The sequence below is a fragment of the Coloeus monedula genome (genome assembly GCF_965178545.1).
Source record: "Coloeus monedula genome assembly, chromosome: 12".
Classification (NCBI taxonomy): Eukaryota; Metazoa; Chordata; class Aves; order Passeriformes; family Corvidae; genus Coloeus; species Coloeus monedula.
In genome coordinates this window covers 19,955,510-19,973,444 of record NC_138792.1, presented here as the reverse complement: position 1 = coordinate 19,973,444, position 17,935 = coordinate 19,955,510, and the positions used below count along the sequence as shown (strand labels likewise).

Here is a 17,935-nt window from a genome sequence, read left to right as displayed (position 1 = left end):
GATGCAACATGCTCACCCTCCCCCTCTCCCTTCAGCTCATGAAAACTTGAGACTATTCAGCCCTTGGCCTCAAGAAGTCAGCAAAAGAAAGACTGTGAAGGCTTGAATAAGACAAACTTGACAAAAGGCAATTCAAAAGATGGAAATGAGAAGGGTCACGAAGTAAGAACAGGTACAGAAGCACAGAAATAAAATGACACTGAAGGTGTTACACGCTCAGGAGCAGGACTTTCCTTTGTAACTCAAGTGATTTGACAGTGAAGCACAAATCCAACAAAGTCAGGCCAGCACAGGTAACATGCATTATCTAGCAGGCTTCAGAATATCTACCTTGGATTCTTAAGTATAAAAGAGCTCAGCACTTACTAGTTCAGGAACATTAGAGAGAACAAAGCTTGTAGGTAGCCTGAATTCCTAAAACTGGAAAAAATTTAAAGTAACTGTGCTCGTGTGAGTATCAGGTGATACTATCCAAGGGGGTTTCTACCTGCATCCAGGCCTCTTGCAGCCCCAGCAGTTCGCTGTCACTTCAGCACGTGGCAGGTTTGTGTGGGCTGGCAAAGCTATGGCATGCTTGGTACTAGCACAAAACTTGCTGCTCTATTGACACCGAGGCTGGGCTCCACAGTACAGCTACTCAGAGAAAACTTGGGAAACAGTGCCAAAAGAAACTTTGGGAAAAGACTTTTTGACGAAGCAGACACTAGCATATGTAGTTCATTGTCAAAAGACTCAGATGCATCTGGTTAATTTGGCTTTAAAATTCCACGGGCAGAAATTGCAGTGTGAAGCCCAGTGTCCATCCAGGGGCAGGGAACAATAGCTGCTACCAGCACAGAGATACCTTAATGCAACACCCTGTGTCAGTACAAGGCACCCCAGGGCTCCCCTTCTCATTTTAGGGGCAGCTGCTGGCCTTTGCTAAACATGAATCAGTCCTACTGACCATCTCCAAGGACACATGACCTGTGAACTGGGGGCAGGTTACCCCGGAACTGCCATGCAATGTGCATGAGAAATCAGCGCTACACAGGGGGGCAAGCACTTCCTACCACAACTCCTACAATCCGGGGCAATGGATGTGTGCTAGCATGTTAAAAAATAATACTCCACAGTTAAAATGTCATTTTCCATAGGAAAAATGTCCCCTATACCTAGGAGCAAATCTAGGAGTACGAAAGTGATCTAAGCAGATGCAAACAACTGTAGCCAGTAACTATCAAAAAAGAAATCTCAAATGAAAAACAAAATTTAAAAACAACTTAATTCCAAATAGTAGGCAAGCCACCTATTGAAGCAGGCTCTCCAAAGAGTAAAACCCAGGTTCAAAATATTACACACCACATTACTATCCAGCTAATAAAAACAAACACTACCCCCCAACAAAAAAACCCAGCCAAACTTTACAAACAGGATACAAACAGATTTCCTCTTGCAATAAGAATATTGGATAAAAAGTTATGGAATACACTGTGGTATGTTTACAGGGTTGTTGTTCTTCCCCTCTGTCTGGTGCCCTCACTCCACCAGCTCTTGTTGTTGTTGAGCTTGTGCTCAGTTCTCCCAGATGTGCTCCCTGCTTGCAGCAAGAGAACTTCCCTTTGTCTGCGCAGAACAGGGTCCCCAGGAGGCAGGTGAGGACCAAGCTCACACTTTTTACTGCTCCACTCCTTTGGTGGTTATTCCACAGCACTAAGCCAGTTAACAGACATTCTATGAGTTCAAGAAATTTCTATTTCAGAAGCCTCATCTATGAAGTTAGCAACAGGACTGAGAAGCAGGAGTGGAAACAGTTTATATTCTCCATTCCCATCTTCTGGGAGGAGTGGCGGATCACCCATTCCCAGAGCGTCCAGAGGCTCGGCCTGGCTTGCTGGAGCTGCAAGTGGCACAACGGTTTCACTGGCTGATGGAGGCTGGAGAGCAGGTTTCTCCTCCAGCGAAGGCAGCAGAAAGTCTTTCTGATCGTCCACCTTCCCTGCAGCTTCACCCGAAGGCAGCTCTTCAAATAAGGAAAGCAGAGGGTTGGCCCTGTACTGGATCAGCTGCATATCTGAGGGAAAAACAAACAGTTAAAACTGTTTCACCAACTGAAGGCTCTTAGTCAAGGCAAGGAAATCTGGAAAGGTTGCTTCAAACTTGGTGTACTATGGGAAAGCCCAGGCTGGGCTGGGACAAACCCTACACCCATGGCTGTCAGAGTGAAGCCAAAGCCCCTGTACCTGGAAACATCAGTGCCTGAAGCCCACTGCAAGCCCCTGACTCTCACAGCATGCAATGGCAGCACTGCAGTGGTAACCTGAGCAGCACTGCCTTTGGGGGGGATCACGGCCTGTGCAGGAGATACTGCCACAAGGACATTTGCAGTTCTGCTCCCCACTGTGGCACTCATGTCACATTTCCATGTGAAAAAGGACACAGGATGGGACCCATGTTTTCTGTGTGAAAAACCAGGATGGGTTTTTTCTATCTGAAAAACAGGATGGGCCTGTTAAGACTGAGGCACAGCTTCAAGATCAGTGAAATGTCACAGTCTTCACAAAAAGCTTAAGCCCAGACCAAAGAAGGAGATATGACAGGCTACAACAATTCCACTTCAATATACAGTTTTCAAAGAGTGTGGAGCTGCCACAGTGCTCAGTGTTCCTTCCTGCCCACCTTTGCTTCCTGAAGTTTCCCTCTCACTTGCTCCCAGACCTTCAGTGCTCTCTGCCAAGTTTGCCATCTGAAACAAGACAGACAGAGAGTTAAGACAGAATGTTTAACAACAACAAAATGAAGTCTTTACTGACTGGTTAACAGAATTAGATGTGAAAGGAGAAGGGAAGAGAGATGGAGCAACTGAGCAATGAGCCTGTTGTTGCATATGAAGGCCTGCACACAGGAGCTCTCAGAAGGAGGCACAATGAAGTACAAACTGTACTTACTAAACAAAACAAGCTTCTGGCTAACAAATATTTGTTTTGCCTTCCAAACCAGAAGCTTTACTACAATCGGTCTTGTTGGGGTAACAGTTAAACATGATTTCATCATGTAATTAAATTTTGCAGGCACTGCTTAAATGCAGCTGCATTTTACATCAGTTGTAGTCTAAGCTCTTCTGACTGAGAAATCCTAGTGTAAATATTTTTTCAGGACTACAACAAAAATAACACTTGCAAGGGTTTTTTTTAATAGTATGAATCAATTTTAGGAACTGGACCAAGAGAAGTAAGTTTGTGCTGAATTTCTGTGTATCTTCTGAGGAAATCCCATACAACCATGTTCAGAACAATACAGTGTACTGCATTACAATTTTCATTTAGTACTTTTCCTCCAGTCTTCAGACAGGCATTCCAAGTGTATGACTGCACTAGGAATGTAGGACTGGCAATTATCTTGAGATCCCTCTTAAATTCCAACATGCCAACACTGATAATTGAAACCCTGAAGTCAGCTGGATGCGATGAACCACCAGTGTCACCCTATGCCACCAACCCCATTCCCACCCTTGAGGTACATCAAGCAAGATTCAACTCCCAGCATCACATTCACCCTCCCCACCACAGAAGTAAATCTTACTCTTACATTTTCCATACCAGGGGGAGTTTCCATCAAGCTCATATCCAGGGCTGGCAGCTCAGGATTAAATGTCTGAAAATAAAACCAGACCACATGTCAACTAATAAAGTTCTTGAAATAAAATTGCAGAGGGCTCCTCAAAGAACTGCAGGACCCAGTGTGCTGCTCCTTCCACTGAAGCATGGGGACAGTGGCTCCTCCATGGGCCTTCAGCTGGGAGCTTCAACCTGTGGCAGTAAACTGAGGTCCCAAGAGGAGAAAAGGTTACCCTGTTTCCCAGTGATACCAGGAATACAGCTAAATTTCACTCCATATCATCCAGTTGAATCAAGCACACAGTCAGGATATGATGATATGTGATTGAGGTTTGAGAAGGAGAATTGAAGCAATTTTTTTCCTTCTTTTTCTCCCCCTTCGGTTCTGTAGAACAGAAATCCTTTATGACCTGGGAAAGGCTCCCAGTATTACCTTGTACACTGTGAATACCTATGAATCATTCTATTTCTAACTATTTGCTTTTCAAGATGTTGCCCCCTCTTACCCATTACAACATGGAATAAACTAGTGACATTTCATGATGCAACCTGAGCGGTATTTCTCAGAAATCAGAAATAGCGAGAAGACACTCACATCACTGAATGCTTCAGCACCGAAGTTGTACTGCTTCCCTGACAGCATTGCTTGGAGCTCTTCAAGGCTGGCATCGATGCAGTTCAGAAAATCCTGAATTTCTTCTCTAAAAAGACAAAATTACATAGTACTGTAAGGCACAGGTGGCAGGCAGGGCCTCCCTCCTGCCCCACAAGGAAGGTTGCCTACAATCCAGAATAGCCAAATGGATGAAACTGCATTCCTGTATCACCTTTCACTCCACTTTTCACTCTGAGGTACAGGTACAAGGTACACTACCTGAACAGCAAGCACAACTACAGCTATCAGGTCAAAAAGCAGTTCCTCCTTCCATACCTACTCCCTCCCTCATTTTAGTGTCTGGTCAATGTTCTCAGACCCCAGCCTGCACACCAGTACCTGTTTAAACAAAGGTCCTATGGCTTTCCCCTGGGACAATAAATGATAAGCAAAGGGCTGGAAATAATCTAGGCCTGAAGGAACTCTACCTACTTTGAAACATTGGCTTGTTGCCAAATTGGACATGTTTCCAAGGACAGTGGGCAAGACATGAGGGACAGTGAAGAACCTGGAATGGCAGCAGCAGGCACAGTGGCCACACTGCATGTCTTGCTGTGCCATGAGGTGCTCCTGTACTGAATTCCCAGCGCTGAGGAACGGGCAGTTCCAAGGCACTGCCCCACATCCTGCAGTGCCCAGGAGGGAAGATATAGCAGGGCCTTCAGACCATACAAGTGCTGGGACACCACCCCAGGCCCTCCTACCCGCCACTGACCACAGCAGAAGAGCTGCAGGAGCAAGAGTTAAAGCTTTGTCCTCGATACAGCTCTCCTGCAGCCACAGTGACAGCACTGGCAAAGCTCAGGGACTGGAGTGGAGCTGGGAGCTGCTCACGCAGCCACCGTGGAGTGGGAACCCACGGCCTGCACCCCTGATCCAGGGCTGTGTGATCTGACAGGGCACACGGGAAACAGCTTTGCACAAATGAGGGGCAGAGAAGGAAAGCAACAGTGAGATGACCACCAGGACAATCCACATCCAGGTCCCAGGAATAAAGTGCCCACAATGCCTGCCCGAGATTAGTACTCTTCACCTGCTGCTTGGCAGCACCTAGCAGTGCCAGCAGAGGGCTGATGGGACACACTGACGGACGCACCAGCACTCAGGCACACCTGTTACCATAAAGGTGACAGGGACACTTACCCTTTTTCAATGTGTGATGCCAAAACGTGGCTTTTTCAAGCCCTGGTAACAAAGGTGCAGAGAATTCACTTCATCAATAACAATTCAAAAGCTAATTCCCTACGTTCTGTCAAACAACACACCCTCCAGAACTCCAACAGGATCCCACAAGGTGACAACAGCCTAATGCTTTTCAGAAACAAGTTAATACCTGTCCAGCAAAGGATCATTTTGGTTTCCAGAGTTGTTCTCATTCAAGATGGAGTCAATTACTGACACGGGGTCCTCTGGAGCATTTGGCTGTGCAGTGTGGAGCTCCACAGCAGCTGTGCCTGTTTCACCAGATTTGCTGACATCATTTATAGGAACTGATGGGACAGGTTCTGCACAGTTTAACTCACTTGGCTGTGATACTTGACAAAGAGGTAAGCCAGGATCCAGAGCTGCCTGTGGCTCTCTAAAACGTGACCCAAAGAGAAACAACACACAGGAGAATTTATCAACTGCATTACTATTCATTTCAGGTTTAGTATCCCAAATCTTAATAAGATTAGGCCAGTCAAGGGTTCAAGTAACAAACTGGTCTTTAGAAAAAGCAGCAAAGTGGCAGATTAAGAATCTCTTACTACAGCTTATACAGAGACCATGTATGTAGAGCAAAACACCTCTTATTCCCAGGCAAAAAGCAGCAACATAGTATATGGGATTTAGGCAGAAGGGAAACTCCTAAAAGACAGAGTCTGGAAGGAAAATATTCCAAATCAGTCCATATTTCATTCTGGCTATTAACAACGAAACTGGTTTTCACTAAAATCTGTTGCCACACAGAGAATGTCTTCCCTAGGATATGCTTAGTGAGAGCAGTATTGAAACTGGAGATAAAACTATACATCTTAATTTGTTTGTTAGCAATCTATATACATTTTGGATTATCAGAAACTGATATACGCGCTCACGTCACTGTTCAGTCAAAAAGTCAAGTATGTGCTTATTTTTTGAACACACAGAAAAGCCTCAGCAAATTAAACCTGAAATGTCCATCAGACTGACAGGCCTCCTGGGACTCCTGAAGAGACAGGAGCTCTGACAATAGCCAATGCTACCTGCTGTAGGACAGCGTACAACAGGCCTGTCATGCACAAACGGACATTCAGAGAGACATTGTTTCCCAGAATCCATATGGATCACCAACATTACTGTAACTACCCAATTAACCCAGGCATAAATATTTCATATACTTTGGACGTACCTGGCTCTGCCACTTGTGTGTGCCACAGCAAGGAGGCCATTGGTGGCATTTTCCAGGGTGTCAGTGATATCTCGGATTATCAGACCTGTACCATTTCCATCCTCTTCATCTGCACTATGTTCAGAAAAAGCCACCTGCAGATACAGCACAGAATGAGTAAACCACAGGCTCAGACCTTTTCTTTTTTCATACTGAAGCCCCATTCTCCTTGCAGCTTCTCTTTCCTGTTCACATTTCACCTGTGACCAGTTGCACTGATTTGCATGATTTTACAGCCAGAGTGATGCTCTAAAGCTGCTCATTGCCCATTACAAAAGGGAGCGCACTGATTACAAGGTTAGGGTATTTGTAGCCATAAGGAAGACTGATATCACTGTGTATCATCCTGTCCAACCCACTGCCCCTATCCCTGGGGAGACTTACAGCTTGGCCACTCTCCACAGGGATGCGGACATACTGACGACTGTACTTGGAGGGTGAAGCACCCGCAGCATCCGTGAGAGACCTGAGACAAAGCACAGCTTTAGTACATCCTGACTTCTAGAAAGAAGAGCTGCAGCAGTGCCAAATACAGGCAGTAATGGTTATCATTCTTTCCCTCCAAGACGCCTGGCTTTTGGGAATGTGTGTCAGGAAGGGTACTGCAGGCAGCCTGCACTACACACACACACTGTGGTTTGGAAGAAGTCAGTTATGCATGCACATTTGGAGATTTACCACTTCTGATAACTGTGCCCTTTGGAATTGAAAATGTATAGAATATTCTCTTCCCACCCATTTTAGTGATAGGAGGAAATACTTATTTTGTGCTTGACTGAACTTCCATCAGCTTTCTCAAGTTTGAATATACAAATGATAAAAATATCTGTCACACAACAAAAACTGATTTATCCCTATAATTTACATCTGACACTGATCTGGGACCTATCAAGTAATTACCTTTTTCTTTTGACCCCAACAATATAATTTCCTCGCATCAAACTGAGTATAAATTGAAGAATCTAAAAAGGAAAAACAAAAGAAAACCAAAACCAAGTGGTCAGCATAGCAATCCTAACATTAAATTCTTAATTCAGATTTTACTATAAAATTATACAGTTATGTGACAGAAATTAACAGGTATTTTAAAAATCCATTTGCAGTTGTATCTTAAAGAACAAAGCAAGAGTTACAAACTGCATAGAAAAATTATCCCACTTGCACAGTTGGCTTTTTTTTTGAAATGCAATATAACAGCACAAGTCACTGGAGGATTCCAGACCAGAAACAGCTGAGGAATAAACCAGAGAAAATTTTTTCGAGCGTGCAAGCTCCTACAATTTCTGGGTTCCAAGTTCACTTCTCAAGTGGTCTAAGTGTATCCTGGTCCAAGATCTTTCACAGACTCCATTCCACGTGCCTGCAATCTCTCAAGGTCTGGGCTCCTGTTACCATGCACTGTCTCCACACACTGACATCCTACTATGACTTTTCCTTAGTGCTTTGCTTGTGGTTTTTTACTGTGCTACTTCTGGGACACTCAGGAACTGAGAACATTTTCTTTATGCTGTATTAATACAGCCTGTTCAGCTCTGTGTCATTTGTCATTCTACATAAGCAAAGAATGCCATGAAGTATCACAGAGGCAGGAATAAGGATGGTAGCACTGAAGATGCTGCAATGGTACCTTAGACAGCAGCTTCTGTTGTTGACTGTGCTTCTGCCTTAGAACTGCCACTTCTTTCCACAGGGCCTTATTTTCTCTGCAATGCAGAATAAATCAGAAGACAGAGGATGAACAGAGTTTACTTTATATGCTCTAGTTTTACAGCTTTCAAACCTTTAGAGTACCTTGCAGAACCAATGGCAACATTCCCTCTGTGGATAACTAACCCTCAGTTAATCCAATCCACTAGTATAAACTCTGGGTTAACTTAACTCCATTTTCAATCAGGCAGCATCAAACACTCAGTAAGGACACCCTCATCCTCTGCTGCTCCACCAATAATCTTGACCTGAGATATTCCTTCAAAGCCTCAAAGCTGTTGAATAAGGACTTTGTGTTACACTCAGCCTGTTTCCAAACACTGACAGCCTTGGGACAGATCTAAAAGTAGTGTTCAAGGGGATTGGTCGGTTTTTTTTTTTTAAGAGAACACAGAGAGAAAGGTATCTCCTGAACTCTGTTTGATATCTGCTGGTATACCAATGACCTGAATGAATTACCAGTGCCTATATGAAGGGGATCTGAGAGAACAGAGATGAGGATGTGTAAAGTCCACTTCCAATAAGGAAGAAAACAAAACACCAATTGTCCCTCACTGCATCTAACCCTGATTGTACTCAAAAAATGAAATGCTTTTATTGACCTAAAGAACTACTACAGGTGCTGGCAACCAGAGGGAAATCTCAAGACAGTCAACAAACTCCCAGTCTAAATTTCCAGTCTGTAACTGAATTACAAAAACAAGCAAGATTCAGAATGTTGTGTGAGGTGGAATGGGTATTCTTAGGAAAAAATATAGCTTCACCTGTTTCCAGTTCACATGAAACCCATATTTAGCCAATCTCCATCAGATATAAGCAACATTCAATGTATAAGCACCCCCAAACAGCCGAGTCTACCTCTTCATGTTAGCCAGCCTGACATCCATGTTGCTCTGCTGCTCTCTCATCTCCTGCACTTCAGACAGGACTTTGTGCAAATCCTCTGTGCAGACCTTGAGATCCTCAGTTCTCACTGCAGACACCTAGAATGAGTACACATGCTTTACTACAAACAGTGCATACTCCTTGCTGCAGGGAGAGTGCAGTCAGTCTGCAGAGCAGGACCGAGCCCCATTAAAAGACCAGGTAAGACTGCAATTCTTACATGGCACAAACACCACAACTGCTGCAGCTGACAATCCTTAGGACAGGCTGCACTGTATAAAAAAAACCAAGATGCCAACGAAAACATGACATTAGCACTTTGTACCTGGAGACAGTAGATTCATGACCGTAATTCACAATAAAAACCACTGACTGCAAAGGGCTTTCCCTGGGGGTTCTCAGTCAGGCCTGGTGACAGCTTGCCCTCTAGTGTTACAGAGCAAACACCAGCCAAAAAAATGCCACAGCTGATAGTGGAAGAACAAGGTGATCATATTCCTTCTAGATGTGGGTAGATCTGCCAGCAAAGGACTAACAAATTTCCATTAAGTTACCGGGAGATTAAGGTGTCTAGTTAGATGCATCCTACTCAGTCAGAAAATTTATCCCACACCACCTGAATTGCAGATTCCCCTGCTGGTGTTTCCTCTACTATCTCTCTGCTCAGTGACATTCCAAAGTTATAGAGACTTGTCTGCAGAAAGACGACTCCAAACTGCTCTTCTACTCACAGCAGAATCCTGTGAATGCTGCTACTTCAAACGATGGTGGAAAAGCCATCTGAGAGCAAAAAGCTCACCATCTCCTTCCTGCACTTCTGTATTAAACATTTTCCATTTCCTTCAGCAACTCTCTCTGCAGCAGGAGCACTGTTAGCTGCAACACAATTCAGGGTTTTGAAAAAGACAGGTCTATAGTGCATCACATGCACTTGTCTGAATGACACATCCAGGTTTTGTGGGCATAATTTTGAACATCATTTTGCCAAGTACTGACTATAATGGAGCCACATGGAATTGTACCAGGTATCCCTCCCGACCTACAGCCTGCTGGGAGTGTTCTTGTTACTCTGGTAAGTTCCAGGGGAATGTGAAAGCATCTCTTGGATTCCAAGGGGGAGGTGGAAGCACCAACGTGGGATTGGCCTGCTGAGGTCTGAGATAACTTCTGTGCAGGTTGTCATCCAAAGGGGAATGGGATAGTCAGATAGTCAGAAACGAACCTACGGTGGTACGAACCAACATCCCATCCCTTTGTGCTGGAACAGAACACAGCTGTTGTGCAATCACTTCTCAGACATGACTAACTACTTTCTTGACATGATCCCATGGTGCAAAGGATGGATTGAACGGTCTGACAGTTGTCCTCCCTGTCTGCAGTCTAGATGCTTTGCTGTTTGTTGCAGTTAATAATTTATGCTAATGTACACACGGTGCATCCCAAATGGAATTCCTGGCTGTCTGATTTCTCTTCAGCACACCACCTCTCTGCGGGAAGACAACCAAAAGTTGCAGGAAGTGGGTGGAAATTTCAAATGCAGCCAGCTAGCCTCCAAAAAAAAAAAGGCCTGATCTAAATTCTGCCCAAGTACAAGGAGAAGCTCAAATACAAGCTCTTCAGAGTCCCCAACTGGCTAATCAGGGTGTCCAGTCCTTAGGTGCTGAGGCACTGACACAGGCTGCCCAGAGAAACTTGGCTGTCCCATCGCTGGTTGGACGGGGCTTGGAGCATCCTGGTCTAGTGGGAGGTGTCTCTGCCCATGGCAGTGGGTGGAATGAGATGAACTCTAAGGTACCTTCCAACCCAAACCATTCTGGTATTCTGTGAACACACACGGTATCTGCATACCAGCAGTAAAGCAAGTCCTGCATTCAAACCTGCAGTCCTGACAGAGGCCTGAAATACAGTTTACAGCCAATACTGGAATATGGCCCCATTCCAGGCAGTAAAAGAGCAAAAAAATGAATGACTGTTTTGCAAAAAAATCACTAACATTTCCTGTAAAACAAAGAATATCTTTCATCAACCTATTCAACACTTCATATGAATGTCCTTGGCACTGAGCAGAGCTTTTTGTCTTTCCATCTAGAACACTCCACCCAGTGCACCACCCCTGGGACACATGGTGCCACACCTTACGTCACTGTGCACCTGCCCGGCCAGGCGTGCACGCTGGGACACGCTGGTCACAGCAGCGGGGGGAGCACAGCCTGAGCCAGTGCCACTGCATCGATTCTGGCTCCAAGCAGGGGCAGCTCACTGAACAATCAATCCAAACAGAATTGTGGCTCTCCAGCCTACCCTGGGCTTTTATTACCCTGGGCAATACAGCCACACCTGACAACAGCCTAAAGAAAAGATTCTGCTGTTCAAATGTCAGCATGATGTATCACAATACTCTCTTCCTCAGGATATTGTGGGCTGTAATGTGCCAATAGAGGATAAGTATCTGTGCAGAAACAGGTCAGACAAGGCCTGAACGTACAAAAGAAAAGCAGAAAGTGCTCATAAGGATGTAGTTTAGTGGCAACACAGTTTTGAAGGAGCAATATGATTTATGCAAACTCATCCAAATGAACCAGTTAGTGATGACCTTGGTGATTTTCAATGAGTGCCAAATGGGAATGTATTTTCTTTTGCTTCTTTCAATTTGTGCCCTTCTCTGAGTTAAAGATGCTGACAGAACTGCAGACCATGCTAAGCTGCAATCAGGGATAGGAACTCTGTGGAGAAGGGCTGTGGTTTGATGATGATGCAGAACATGGTCCTACCCCAGTTCACGACCAACAGCAGAGCAGTTTTTGTCTAAGCACTGGCACAAGGAGGCCCAGCCAAGCATTGTGAGGGAGTTTCCTTGGTTCCCATGGTATTTGCTGGCTGTGTTTGAAACACCCATACGTGCTCCTGATAAGCCACTTTCGTAACCCAGTGAAGTAAATATGTGCCTGGACTATACCTTGCGCTTGATGTTTTCCAGTAAATGTGCCTTCCCTTGCTTGAAGAAAGGGTGCTGGAACTCAATGACTGAACTTTTCTCTGCTGTGATGATACCATTCTCCAGAGCAATCACCTTCCTGAAACCATCTGTGGAGAGGAATCAACAAAGGAATTTCTTCCAGTTGAGAGCTGCTTCTGAATAAATACAATTAAAGAAAAGTCCAATGCTACCAAAACGCCCACTGCACTACAGTTACTGGGAGCAGAAACTATGAAAAACAGCCAAAGTAGCCTTTCTTGGTGCTCAACGATTTCACTTCTCTGATCTTCACAGCTAGAGAATATGTCCAGAGTACCACTGCCTGCAGGCTGCACATGCAGCTGCACAGCAGAGGCCACTGTGCGTCCATGGGCAAGACAGCCATGGCCAAACCATCCCAGCCACGTACAAACCTTCACAACAGTTAGTTAGAAATGAGATTTACTAAGACATCTTGAATAGAATCATGTCCCAGTGGATGCAGAGGAATGCTAAAGTTTCCCTTTTACCCCTGACAACTACACATCAAAACAAATGCTGTCATGTACTACCATGGTCTACAGAATAAAGCAAGGCAGAGAAGTTAGCTCCCTGCTTGCCTATGCAAACACTTGAAGCAGAGCACCTTCTTCATACTAGTCTGCACAAAGTAAGATATTGCCAGTTCTATTTCCATCACTGCTCAAAGGCCACAGGGTGGATGCATGATTCAGCTGACAGGCCAATCCACCTCTCCTCAGTCAAGGTTTTAACACAATTAATGCACTCCAACTATTATTAGAAAGCCAGAATAGGTCCAGCAGTAAAAGGAGGCTGCCACTACATTGTACACCTTCATAGGAATATTCATATTTTTTCCATTTATCCTGGCTACAAGGGAAGAGACAATTGTTTCTTTGGATTATCCTCTGTCACTCAAGTGATGGGTCTCATAAACACAAGCACATGACACAAACAGCAGCACCTACCCTCTGTCTAGGGACTAAACAGATGTGCTTTCTCTCATGTCTACATAAATCCTATACAGGCATCAGCTACAGAGATCAGGCAAACCTACTGGGCAAGGACAGAAAGCTCCTCCCAGTCAGTCTGAATGAAATTCTAATTAAGGCAGCACCTCCTGTGCTGTTGATCCCTCCACTGGTCCCAGAAGCTTCAGCAGTTATTCCTGCTGGTTGCTGCACCGCTGCATGCAGCACTGTGCCCCTGAGCCACCCTCACTGCACCCCTCTGCCTGGCCACGCTGTACACATGCTACGCAATGCTGCCTACATGATGCTCACAAGTTGAGCAGAGAAAACATAATGAGAAACATAGTCCAGCTCGGCCCATCAGTGGGATTGATCTAGTTCCAACACAGCAAAACAGGCAAGAGCAGTGGCAGCCCCAAAATCCAGGCAATTTTTTTTCAGATTCTAGGTGTATGGGTATACACACAGCCTCTACTCCCCTGGGTACACATATGTTTGCTGCAAGAGCAACACTGGAGCTCAGGCAACCTTACACTACCTTTAGGCACCAGCACATATTCTTACAGCTGTTACTCAAAAGGACTTGGAGCTAAAACACAAAAACCACACACTAAACCAAGTTCTTCCATCAGTCTTTTCTTTTGCAAAGCAAACTCAAGGGCAGAGCTCAGGTTTTCAGGGATGAAAGACTTGCCAAGTCCATTTGCTTGTTTAAAGAAATCCAAACTGAAGCCAAGTAGCTATGAACTTGGCAGACAGAATGTGTAGGAACCACTGATGCTTACACATGTTGAGCTGCCGTATGAAGCTGGAGATATTGTTGTGTTTGAAGTACTTGGGGAGCAGCTCCTTGGCAAACCTCTGCTCATCCAGAATGCAGAAATTCTCGCCATTCTAGGAAATAAGCAGGAGTAACAGTTAGTTAATAAGCACAGCTTTTCTAAGATGTTGCTCTTAAGTGAAGACCATAAATCAGCAGAGACTGTTCTGATAGCAGAAAAGGGCGAAAGACATTGCCAAGTCAACTGTCTGTGGGGACACTTCTGAGTACTTGGGACTGGTCTAAAAAGTTTGAATTCAAAGACACAATTACATGGAACACTTCCATTGAACAGGGAATTTTCTTAAAGCCCTGACACATTTATCTTAACCCAAAGCAAAATTGTTCTAAAAAACCTGCTCTCTTTGCTCCCAGGAAACATAAGCATTGCACAAGCCCAGTGGAATTCATGCCACTAAAGAGATTTCATCTCCCTTCATCAGTCTGCCCAGCTCCTGACAAGATTCTTCCATTGTATGTGCTATGTCATCACTAAAAATAACCACATAACGTTGCTGAGTTACCGAAAGTTCAGACAACACAACCCAGCGGTGACCAGGGGGAAGTGTGACACCAGCAGTGCCAGATTTATTACATGTTCAAGATCAAACTTCCTGGAAACCAGCGAGCTTTCTGCATCACTTTTATGTTGTTCATGAGCAGAACAAAAATACTTTCTTTTCGTCTTTACCTTTGTAAAGGGCAAACGGCTGGGAAAAGGTGGAGAAAAATCCTACGGTTTTAAAAATGACAGGGAACAAAAATAAACACAGTGCGTGTCTGGGGTGTCTGGTAGTTGTGTCCGTGCCCTGTGCCCGCGGGGTACATCTGTCTCCGCTCCGAAAGGTAAATGGACAGTTAATGGTTCCTGACAGCGTCCTTTCATCACCCGGAGCTGCTGACCGGGAACTCGCGACTGCCCCCCGGGGATGCCCCGCTGCACCAGCCCCGCCGCACGCGGGGGGTTGCGGGGGCAAAGCAGAAGCCCGGGCGCGGTCCCGCGCACGCCGGTCCGCGCCGCGGGGCTGTCCCGCCAGTACCACCGCAAGCGAGGCGGGGAGGCAGGGTCGGGGCGCCCCGGGCAGCCGGGGACCCTCCGCCGCCCCCTGCCCGCAGGGCTTCGCAGCCCCGGCCCAGCGCCCCCACCACCCTCCAGCCGTCCGCGCGGGCCTCCCCGGGCCAGGCCCGGGCGGCTACCTCACCCTGCTCCAGCAGATGACGTCGTCGCTGTCCGGGTCCTCCAGCAAGGCCCAGAGCTTGGCGAGGAAGCCGGGGACGGGCACGGGGCCGGGGGCGGGTGCGGCGGGTGCGGCGGGGCCGCGGGGCAGAGCGGGCGCCTCCCGCATCCTCGGACCGCGACGGGCCGCGCGAGCGGGGACGGGCCGCGCGGGGCCGCGCGACGCAGCGAGGGGCGGGGCCGGCGCGCGGAGCAGCCGCTGATTGGCAGGAACCGCCAAGCCCCGCCCCTCGCCCCGGCGGCCGCGAGCGTGACTCTTGTTGTGCTCCCGGGGGAGCGAGCGGCCGCGTGACGTCACCGAACGCATTTAAAGGGGCCGCAGCCGCCGCCGCAGGTCCCCGGGGAGTGCGCGCCCGGTGCCGTCGTCGGTCCCGCCCAGCAGGTGGGTGCCGCTGGCCACGTGCCGCAGCCCTGCGTGCGCCCCCTCCCGCCTTCCCGGGGCTCCCCGCACCGGGGGCTGAGCCCTGGGTGGGGCGGGCAGGTGCACGCCGCGGATTGGGCTCCGCGTGCGCGGCCGGGGCGCGGCCCGGATGAGGCGCGGCTGGGCCGGGGCGCTCCCGCAGGTGCGGGGCGGAGCAGCCCGGCCCACCCTGTGGGCGGGAGCGGGCGCGGTCGGCGCTGCGGGGCCGGACCGGGCTGGGCTCGGGCTTGGTTAGCCCTCGAAGGCAGCGCCCCTTTGTCCCAGCCGGGCTGGTTCCCGCCGGCGCTTCCCCGTCCCGCTCTGCAGCCCCGCCGCGCCGCCTCCCGCTCCGCACGTAAGGGATGAGCCGTCCGTTCTCCTGCCTTCCTTCGGTGCTTTCCTCTCGCTCTTGGGCTGCGGTTTCTCTGCAGTCGGGTGTCGGGGAACATCCCTGCATCGTCCGCTTGGATCAAATGGGAGTTGGATCCCACCAACCTGCCTGAAAACTGCTTTCCGTTCATTCGTGATTCCTGTGCTGTCGGGGACCCGGTAAAGGGCAGTCCTGGGGGAGGATTCTGCTGTAAAGTGCAAGGTTCAGGGATGGATGTAATATAAAATTCGGTTTGGTTTTGGTTTTCTTCCTTGTTTTGTCTTTTTTTTTTTTTTCCTTAATCAAGGCAATCGTTAATATCAAAGAAAAACTGAAAAAGCCCCAACTTTTGAAACGAATTTAAGTACCTTCACCTTGCACTAGTCGAGTAACTAAATGGTGATTAGTTACTGTGAAGGGAATGTGAGCACCGACTTTGTGTCATCTGCTACATCTGCATTCAGGGATATTTTTTTGCTGTTTCCTACAATTACCCCAGAGATGTGTGCGATGTTGTGGTCAAACTCAAGGCAGAGTCCAGGTGGGACTCTTGTAAAGCTTTAGTAAGGCTGTCCCAAAGGCTTGTCCTTGACTCTTCAATGGCAGAGCGAACCGCTGAGCAAACCACAGAGCGCTTGGAATGCCACGACTCGTGGCTGTGTGTCCCTCCCCTGAGGGGTGCGGGGACGCTGCCGTGCGGAGGTTCTGGGCGCTGAGCAGGGACCCTCACGCAGGCATAGTGGGCTGGCATGGGGGGGCTTGTCTCCACGGGCAGTTTTCAGAACCAGCTTTGAGAACTGCTGTTCTCCCGTGGTGTGGTACTGCTTGCACAAGCCATCGAGATATGAGAGCACACAAAGACCAGCCTGCTCTGGCTGCCGGGGCTCGGCGGCTCCCGGGCCTTGAGGAGGCCACCCTGTGCGCCGGAAGCTCCCGCGTACTTTGCCCTGAGTTGACACGAAGGCCATAGCTTGGGCTGAGTCAGGAGCATCCCGCTGCCCTTCCCTCGAGGTGTGTTGTTGGCAGGGTGGCAGGTTCAGGCTGAGGACTGGTACTTCTGTTTCTTTCTACATTGCTGTCACCACTGTCTTTTGCTGCTCTGCTGTGTGAAACAGCACAGGTGCGGCTTTCCAAACTCTTTCCTTTGAGTCCTTTTTGGCACAGAGTGAGTCAAAAGAGGTATTTTAGCTCCCTGTGGACAGGAGCAGGTCCTGGAGCAGCAGCATCAGGGAATAAGGTCGGTGACGGAGTGGTGTGTAGAGGTGGGCACGAGCCAGCGTGCTGCTGTTGTTCCCTCACTGCTGAAGCTGCAGGGAAGGGGCTGTTCTGTATCTCAGTTTCATCAGGTGTATGACCAGGAGCTTCTGAAGGGGACTGGCTGGTGGAGCCAGTGGGGCAGATCTATGCTGTGTCGATGGATCCAAAACATCTCAGTTTTAGAGATCCCTACAGCTCCCTTCTGAGAAAGGAGGGGAAGAAGGTGTCTCCAAGCTTTGTCCAATTTAATGACTACTTGGAAACAGCAATACTTGATTATCATTCGCTTCTGAGAATAGCACAGTGTGTTTGGAAATCAAGAAGTGAAGCTTTGGAAGGTGCCTAGTCCATTGCCATGTACCGGGGTTGAATCATGTCTGTTGGATATCAGACGCTATTAGAGGTTTCAAAGTAGCTCTGTGTGACACTGTGCTGATAGAAAGCTTACAGAATATCCAGCTTTGCTGCAGACAAACCTTATCCATTCATGTTGCTGTTATAAAGACAGTAAAAATAAATAATGACAGTCTCTTTATGGAAAACCTTTTCCATGGTGTTGTGTCACCACCCCTTTCTGTATGAAAAGGAAGACTGATTCTTTTGAGTTTTCTTGCTAGGTCGTGTTTCTCATTCTCTTGCTTTCTGTTTCT

At 47.5% G+C, this 17,935-nt stretch overlaps 1 protein-coding gene across 2 annotated transcripts; it reads right to left on the bottom strand.

The window, feature by feature from the left end:
* Nucleotides 1–1,208: 1,208 nt before the first annotated feature.
* Nucleotides 1,209–15,399, bottom strand: LOC309577303 (heat shock factor protein 3-like). Of its 2 annotated transcripts, XM_082289221.1 has the most exons (13): nt 15,224–15,399; nt 13,987–14,095; nt 12,210–12,337; nt 9,227–9,351; nt 8,289–8,364; nt 7,562–7,623; nt 7,046–7,127; nt 6,623–6,756; nt 5,585–5,830; nt 4,192–4,297; nt 3,568–3,633; nt 2,659–2,725; nt 1,209–2,053 (listed from the first exon to the last, which is right to left on the bottom strand). In XM_082289221.1, the coding sequence occupies exons 1-13, from the start codon at nt 15,365–15,367 to the stop codon at nt 1,722–1,724; spliced, it is 1,677 nt and encodes a 558-aa protein (XP_082145347.1). In that variant the 5' UTR covers nt 15,368–15,399; the 3' UTR covers nt 1,209–1,721. The 2 variants fall into 2 exon arrangements, with proteins under 2 accessions (XP_082145347.1, XP_082145348.1); XM_082289222.1 differs by lacking the exons at nt 8,289–8,364; nt 9,227–9,351.
* Nucleotides 15,400–17,935: the final 2,536 nt, after the last annotated feature.

Excerpts from the sequence above, each read along its gene's own strand:
- LOC309577303 (XM_082289221.1), bottom strand. The coding sequence starts at position 15,367 with ATGCGGGAGGCGCCCGCTCTGCCCCGCGGCCCCGCCGCACCCGCCGCA. Across the intron at positions 7,624-8,288 it reads AACAGAAGCTGCTGTCTAAG|ATTCTTCAATTTATACTCAG; the intron begins GTACCATTGCAG and ends TTTCCTTTTTAG. Across the intron at positions 5,831-6,622 it reads CACACAAGTGGCAGAGCCAG|AGAGCCACAGGCAGCTCTGG; the intron begins GTACGTCCAAAG and ends GTCACGTTTTAG.